Consider the following 8497-nt stretch of genomic DNA (forward strand, 5'->3'; position numbering starts at 1 on the left):
AACACAGTAGGGAGGCGGGACGAGCTCCAGCCGTCGCTCCGGTAACGGTTCTGGGTCTGAAGGCGGGGCTACAAGGTGGGCGCGGCCTTCGTGCCTGCGACCGTCTAATGGTTGGCTGTGGGGGCGGGGCCCTCAGGGAAAGGGGCGTGGCCATTAAAAGAGCCCTAGTCCCTAGCAACGGCGCCCTGGGAACCGTTTTCCTAGCAACGGGAGTACCCTCAAGAGGAGGCCTGGTCCACAACTTGTCTTTCCCATGACGTCACAGAAATGACTTCAGGTGACCCTAATGTCTCCTGAAGACTCCCAACATACACCCTCCAGTGTTTTCCACTTACATCTTAAAGTCCCCGACTAGCCACAGCATCTCCAACCCTTCCTCCCCACCCTTGATGATTCTGCAAATCTCATTGATTTCCAACGTCTCCATAAAACTCCAGTGACTTCATCTGACCCAATACTGATTAATTGATTAACAGCAAAAAGACCCTGATGCTGGGAAAGGTTGAATGTAGGAGGAGAAGGGGACGACAGAGGATGAGATGGCTGGATGGCATCACCAACTCAATGGACGTGAGTTTGAGTAAGCTCCGGGAGTTGGTGATGGACAAGGGCGGCCTGGAGTGCTGCAGTCCATGGGGTTGCAAAGAGTCGGACACGACTGAGTGATTGAACTGAATTGAACAGCTCCACATTTTCCACCAAACTCCTATATGTTTCCACAACCTCACTCACTCCTCCAACACCCACCAAAATTTGATTGATCCCTGCAATACTCTAGGTGTCCCAGTAATCCACTGGTAATCCAAAATTTCTTCCTGATCCCAACAGCTCCCTAATAGTCAGTGTCCCTCCCTTCCTGCTCCCATCACAGATCTTAAATGAAACTGACAATCTTACTTCAAACCCCACTCCTCTCCTGTGTCATTTTAGAGGCAGCACTGCCATTCCTTCCAGTCACCAGGCTGCAGATTTCGGTGTTTCCCTAGACTTCTGCCATTTCTCTTCACTCCCTGATTACAATCCCCAAGTCTTTTGCATTCTGTCACCTGAATTCCTCTATTCCAGTCCATTCCTCTTTGCAGCCTCGGTCGAAACTCCTCTCCTGCTTGGACTCTCCCTGTATCAGCCTTGTCTCTGCTCTCCCAGACCCATGTCTCCCCTATCTACACTCCACTTGGGATCTAGAGAGGTCTTTTTAAAGCATAAATACGATCAGGCCCGGCCCACCGCTGTTCAAAGCCCATCCATGGCCTCCCTAGGGCTCTCAGGACAGAGTTCAACCCTGGGTAATCTGTTCCTGCAAACTTTCCAGCCTTATCTGTTGCCACTGACTCCTCACACCATGTCTCAAAAATGAGGTTTGAGCATCTACCCCAACACATCACACTCGCTCTTGCTCTTGGATCTTTTCACACCCTGTTCCCTCTGCTTGGAATGCCTTCCTACTCTGTTCTTGGCCGTTTATGAGCCAGAGCTCAGCAGCTCTGTCAGTGCTCTGGGCTCCCCCTTCTGGGTTGTCATTCCCTGAGGTAGGCATCTGTCTCTCCTGTAGAGTATCCAGCCCTGGGAGAATAAATCTTGGGTCACTTGGTCGCTGCTGTGTCCCCAGCACAGGGCTGGCCTGACCAGGGGCGGCACTTCAAGAGTTGTTTGATGGCCAGATGAATGAATAAATGAACAGATGGGAGAGACTATGCCAGGCAATGTCTGGGTTCACAGCAAAGTGCTACAGTCCTGACTCTGAGGTCCTGTCAACAGACGTGGTGAACAAATGATTGAGTGACTCACCCAAATGCCTTGGGAAAATTTTATTTAGAGCAGCTGTCTTCCTCTTCTACCCCTGTCCTCTAGGGTCAGAAAGCAAACCTACTATGAAAAAAAAAAATCAACCTATAAGTCTGTATAAGGGAAAACCTGCTGGCTACCTGCTTGAGGAGGGGGCTAGGGGGCCTCAGTCATCCTGGTCCTCATCCTCATCTTCCTCTTCGTCTTCTTCCTCTTCCTCCGCAGCCGCCAGGGCCTGCTCCTGGGCAGCCTTCAGGGCCTGCTCCTCCTCCACCGTGGGGTCGCTCATCTCTATAGTGTCCGGGCCGCTGGGGTACTCGTGCTGAATGGGGGCTGGCAGGGACGGGTTGAAGTTCTCAGGACTGTATTTGTGACCCCAGCCGATGTAGATGTTCTCAAATTTCCTGGAGGGGTGGAGAGGTGCTGGCAAGTCCTCCCTCAAAGACCCCAGCCTGGACTTTTGTTAAAGGTGGGACCCAATTTAGGCACAGCATGCTGCAGAGTTGTGGGCGGTAGAGTGCAATGTGCCCACCAGGTTTCCCTGTTCGACTGTTCTTTCACTATTTCCTGGGCATCTTCCTAACTGCCAGATTGTGTCCAGAGCTGCAATGTCTAACAGCACACATAGCTGGTGAGCACCTGAAACAGGGCTGGCCAGACGGAGGAACTGAATTTTGAATTTTATTTAATTTTCAGATTTCACTTGTGGTTTCTTCTTTGACCTGTTGATTGTTCAGGATTATGCTGTTTAATTCCTACATACTTATGAATTTCCCAAATTTCCTTTTTTAAGAGATATTTTGTTGTTGTTGTGGACTAATTTTTTTTTTTAATCTTGATTTAATTTGTTACAATATTGCTCCTATTTTATGTTTTGGTTTTTTTGTCTTCAAGGCCTGTGGTATCTTAGCCTCCCGAAGGGATCAAACCTGCACCCCCTCTATTGGAAGCTCAGTGTCTTAACCACTGTGCCACCTCAGATTTGCTTCTTTAATTGATTTCTAATTTTATTCCAGTGTGGTAAGAGAAGATATTTTATATGATTAATCTTTCTAAATTTATCATTTGGTCTATCCTGGGGAATGTTCCATATGCACTTGAAAAGAATGTGTGTTCTGCTGTTGTTGGATGATGTGGATTTTATTTAATTTTAATTAATCTAAATTATAAAACCAATACTTCATTTATTGGAAGACATCCAAATATGTCTGGGACAACCTGGGCACATAAATCTACTTTTTCAACTGTAAATGTTGTGAAATCTGGATACAGGTCAAGTATTTCTGATGAAAATTTAGTACCTAAGGGACTTCCCTGGCAATCCAGTGGTTAAGACTCTGCATTTCCAATGCAGTGGGGTGTGGCTTTGATCTCTGGTTGGAGAACTAAGATCCCACTGGTCGCAAGGTGTGGGAAAAAAAATGCAGCACTCGAATTGAGATCTACTAAAGGTGTAACCTTCACTCCAGATTTTGAAGACAGTATGAACAAAATACAAAGTAGCTCATTAACAATTTTTACATTATTGATTTCATGTTGTAATAAGAATATTTACGATATTTGGAGTTGAATACATTATTAAATGAATTTTGCCTGTCTATTTTTATTTCTTGAATGTGGCTACTAGAAAATTTTAAATGACATATGTGGCTCATATTTTATATACATTGGCCAGCACTGGTCTAACTGTGGGAGCCTAGCAGTGAACAAATTAGACAAGAATTAGAATTGCTGGCAGAAACCAAAGCAATATTGTAAAGCGATTATCCTTCAATTAAAAACAAATCAATGTTAAAAAAAGAAAAAGAATTAGAATTGCTGCCTTGGTGCCTACATTCTAGAGGGAGGAGACTAATAATAAACAAGGATGTAATTGGTTGGGTCAATGGCACCCCACTCCGGTACTCTTGCCTGGAAAATCCTATGCATGGAGGAGCCTGGTAGGCTGCAGTCCATGGGGTTGCGAAGAGTCGGACACGACTGAGCGACTTCCCTTTCACTTTTCACTTTCATGCAATGGAGAAGGAAATGGCAACCCACTCCAGTGTCCTTGCCTGGAGAATCCCAGGGACGGGGGAGCCTGGTGGGCTGCCGTCTATGGGGTCGCACAGAGTTGGACACGACTGAAGCGACTTAGCAGCAGCAGCAGCAGCAGCCCCACCAACTCACCTCTCCCCAGATTTTTAATGGGTGAAGCAAAGAGGAGTAAGTGGGAGAAAGGGGAAGAGACTGAGAGACAGGGAGACAGCCAGAGAGTTCGCCCTGGGGAGCAGTTTGGATTTGACCTTATTTTCACAGCCTTGCTGTTCCCTCGAGAATCCTTTTCCTCCAGATCGCTTTGTCGGAGGCTTCAAAAATCACTGCTTCCTTGGAAACCCTTGACCTCTGCCAGCCCTGGTTCCTGGGGTCCAGGAACCAGCACCTCACTCAGGAGGCTGCACTTGCTAGGAAGGCAGAGTCTTGGGCTCCAACCCAGACCTAGGGGACCAGAAACTGCGCTTTAACCAGAGCCCCTGGTGAGTCCTAGCCACTCGAAGTTTAGGAAGCTCCAGTCTAGAATGTCCTCCTGGGGAGCCCCCTGGAGGTCCAGTGGATAGGACACAGTGCTTTCACTGCCGGGACCTGGTTCAGTCCCTAGTCAGGGAACTAAGATCCTGCAAGTCTCTCGGCCAAAATAAATGAATAAGTCTGATTTGAATTGTTAAAAAAAAAAAGAAGAAGAAGAAGGGGAATGTCCCCTAGTTACTTTTCTCTTTCCCTCAAAGGTTTCAGATCAAGGTTGCTTTTCCAGGAATCCTTCCTTGATCCCTAGACATGACAGTTGCGAGCTGTCATCTGTCCCTCCACTTTCCCTAGTGGTACTTGTCTCCATTTGGAACTGGATATTTGACTGGGGTGGGGATGGGGGTGAGGGAGGGTGAGGCTCCATGTGCCGTTGGCAGCTATGCCTCCTCTGCCTGCTCCCAGATTCATATCTGCTTTTTCAACAAAGTGCTTGGGGCCCAGCATACAGCTGGCAAACAGTGACATTCCAGAGTCTTTTATAAAGAACAAAGTGGGGATAGACGGATGCCTGATTGGGTGGTGGATGGGAGGGTGGATGATGGGTGGTTGGGGACTCGGGGGTGGAGGATGGGTGGGTGAGACCAAGTTTGGATCTTTTGCTTTCAGAGGAATGTTGGCAAATCAGGGTGTGGCCAGAGGGGCATTGGTAAAAGCGAGTATGTCTCTTCCACGCTTCTGGAGGCGAAAAAGAAATTGCGAAGAATGTGGATAAATTATAAAGATTACATCAAATCCCACCTTTCCTTGTGAATCCCAGTAGCGAACCCGGTGCAGGTTCATCATTGAGACGGAAAAGGAAAAGCTATGAAAAGTCGTCGTGCCATCTGGTGGACAGCGCTGGTAAGTGCATGCCCGGGGAGCAGAAAAGCTGGAGAGAGGCGGAGGGACCGCCTGGAGTGTGTAACTGAGGTGAGAGGATATGGAAGTGATTTTGGCTTGCAGATCTTTTGGAAATGACCGGTGAGGGAATCCTGGTGGGGAAGATTTCTGCCCATAGAGAGAAGACCCTCCAGGAGACTTAGGGAAGCAGTTAGCTTCCCCAGAGATGAGACTCTGTCCCTCTAATGGCCACCCCAAAGGGGACATCTGAGTGCTCTCTGGCTCCATGCCTCATACAGCACGGAACCCTGGGCCAGGGGGGTCAGATATCCAGGTTTGAATCCTGCAGGTGCTGTGTGACCCTGAGTCAATTCCTTTCCCATTCTGATCCTCCATTCTGTCATCCCAGAGGCTCACACCCTCTTGGTTTGGGATTTCTTGGTCTGGGATTTTAATCCTCGTGGGACTCCTGGATTCTGAGTGAAGACATTAGCCCCTAGGGGCTTCCTTAAGGGAGCCTATCCGATCTTTGCCCACCCTAGTGGGTTGCCCCAGCACGTCAGACTCTGAGGAAGTTGTAGGAGCGCCCTCTGCTGGGGAAAACTAGAAGAAGACCTACTTGCCACTGGCGTAGGCATAGGCCCCTGGCCAGAGATTGGAGCGCACGACGGCCACGGAATACTGCGGGCTGAGAGTGCAGGACAGGCGGGCGGTCCACGGTGCCATGTGCATGATTTCTGTGGGGAAGCAGAGAGCACCAGGGAGGTCAGAGACTGGCCTGCAGCCCCCTGCCCCGCTGCAATGCACAGCCCCCGAGAAGGGAAGGCGGCGAGAAGGATGGGAGGGAGCAAAGAGGGAGGAAGCGGAAGGGCATGAAGGGAACTGTGGGAACCAACAGCTCTGGCTTCCGTGTTTGAACCCTGGCTCTGACCACTCCTTCTGTGTGGCCCGAGGAAGCCACTCCACCTCTCTGAGCCTCAGTGATCACACCCAGGCAATGGAGACACTTATCTCACCTCCTGTGCGGAGTGGCATGAGTCCCGAGGGCCCCTGACAGGGGTGCCGCTGTGATTCCCCTTCTACGTTGGCCATCAGTTTGAACCAGGGCTCAGAGGACGGCCTACAGGCTCCAGACTCATGGAAATCTGCATTCACATCCTCACTCTGCTCACCCACTCTCAGCCTCTCCTCCTTCCTCCCATCAGTTACCTGAGGTCCCAACCTCAGGAAATTCCTGTCCAGTCTTCCAATATCCAGCTCAAGTCCTGCCTCCTCTGGGGAGGCCGCCCTAGCTCTCGCTCCCTTTTTCCAAGCCCACATGGGACTCAAAAGATCATGTGTCACCATCTGGGCCGTTGCATGGGCCAGATACGGCTCACAAGATGGACATGCTCCTATAACCCCATGGGCTGCCCATTTTATAGAAGAGAATGTAACAGAGGCTCAGAGAACTGCTTCCCCTCCCTTTCTCCCAGCCTCCACTGGCCTGTGTGTGGGGCTGTTACCTGCGTCTTCTGAGAGCGGGGTCAGCAGCGGGGGCCCGACCTCCTGCTCCACTTCCTCTACGCCTTCATCTGCCTTCTCTTCCTCCTCCCCCAACTCCTCCTCCTCTTCTGTCTTCTGCAAAGGGTTCACCCAAGTGCACCGGCCCTGCAGGTGGGGAGGAGGAGGTCAGCTGGTAGCCCCAGGGAACAGCCCAGGCTCTGTTCCCTGGGAAGTGGTGAAGGGCCAGGCAGGATGCTGGGGCCCAGTCCTATTCCCAGGGACCCAGGTGTGGGTAAAGGTCAGGGTGAGTTGCACAGGCAGGAGGGCGGGGGAGAATGGGCCGAGAGAGCTGCTGCGGTGAGACGGGAACCCCTCCTCTCTCAGCCTCTGTGGGCTCCGTTTAGGGAGCCATCCATCCATTCATTTATTGTATATTTAAGGAGCACTTACTATATACATGCAGTGCTCCTGGTGCTGGAGTTACGTCCTTGAGAAAAAGAGACCCCCACATCTCTGCCCTTGTGGAGTTGACATTCAACAGCCCATATGGCACTCTGTTTGCTCATCTGTGAAATGGGGGTGTCATGGATGCCTCTCTCATTGGATTATTGTTGGGTTGAAGGAAGTACTGAAGAGTTAGTAAACGTCTGTTGAATGAATGAGTGAACCTAAGTGCAGACCATATAGCAGAACTCAGTTTCAGCAACTGAATGGGAATGGCCATTATAGCAATCTCAAAAGCGGTTATTCGGAGTCCATAATCAATGTTTATCGAATAAATGAATGAATAAGAAAGTTCCTAGCACACAACAGATGCGTCCTTGAATGGACAAATAAATGTATGTAAAGTTTAGACAAACTAGGCATTCAGTAAATGCAGGTCCACCACATCTTACCCACACTTTCAAAATTTGGAAAGCTTTGAAAACCAAGTTTTTTTCATGAGTCATTTGGCTGCAATCCTGACTGACAGATGAGAGGCTTTTCAGTGTTGCTGCAGAAAGTGACACCTTTAAAAATGGGCTGCAGCCCCAGTGCCTCCTTGACATGTTATGTAATATATGGTATGTGCACTGTGTCATCTTTTTATTTTTGTGTATTTTTAAAGTGCTCTTATTTTTATAAGTACTTTTTTTGCCATGCCACTTGTCTTGTCAGATCTTAGTTCCCTGACCAGGGATCAAACCCTGGCCCCCAGAAGCCTGGAGTCAGCAAGAATACTGGAGTGGGTTGCCATTTCCTCCTCCAGAGGATCTTCCCCACGCAGGGATCAAACCCAGGTTTCCTGCATTGCAGGCAGATTCTTCACCGCTGAGTGACCGGGGAAAGCCCCTCCTAACCACTGGACCACCAGGGAATTCCAATATCACCATTTTTAAATCTGAAAAATTCGGGATTCCAAGAGGCATCTGGTCCCAAAGGTTTCTGACTGGGGACTGTCAACCAATATCTGTTGAATGAATGGATGGATGGATGCATGGAGGACTATTACGGAGCACAGATGCCTCGCTGCCAGCAGGTGCTTGGCATAGCTAGTTCCGGGGTCACACCTGGTCCTACACCCCACCCCGCCCTCACCTGCGGCAGGATGTGCTGCGTGTGGTGCACCCAGTTGGCCATGGAATCCACCAGCTCGAGGACCGGGATGCCCTCAAAATCGGGGTTCTCCTCGTAGGAGTCGCGCCCGGCTCCACCTTCCTCCTCTTCGTCGCCCTCCTCCTCGCCAAACTGGTAGAAGCCGAGGGGACTGATGTGCGTGGCGGCCGAGATGCGGGCGATCTGGGCCCGCAGGTAGTTGGCCTCGTTGCCCGGGAAGGGCGGGTAGCTGATGACTGGCGCGTGC

General features: G+C 50.1%; 1 protein-coding gene across 1 annotated transcript in view; it reads right to left on the reverse strand.

The window, feature by feature from the left end:
- Window positions 1–1951: 1951 nt before the first annotated feature.
- RSPH6A (radial spoke head 6 homolog A (Chlamydomonas)) overlaps window positions 1952–8497 on the reverse strand; it is a 22467-nt gene continuing 15921 nt past the window's right edge. The window contains exons 4-7 of the mRNA XM_010852705.1: window positions 8233–8486; window positions 6186–6378; window positions 5789–5906; window positions 1952–2189 (exon numbers count right to left, since the gene is read on the reverse strand). Of these exons, the coding sequence (XP_010851007.1) occupies window positions 1952–2189; window positions 5789–5906; window positions 6186–6378; window positions 8233–8486 (803 nt within the window). The remainder of the gene's footprint in view (window positions 2190–5788; window positions 5907–6185; window positions 6379–8232; window positions 8487–8497) is intronic.

This window comes from Bison bison, unplaced genomic scaffold, assembly GCF_000754665.1.
Source record: "Bison bison bison isolate TAMUID 2011002044 unplaced genomic scaffold, Bison_UMD1.0 scf7180017864313, whole genome shotgun sequence".
NCBI classification, from domain to species: domain Eukaryota; kingdom Metazoa; phylum Chordata; class Mammalia; order Artiodactyla; family Bovidae; genus Bison; species Bison bison.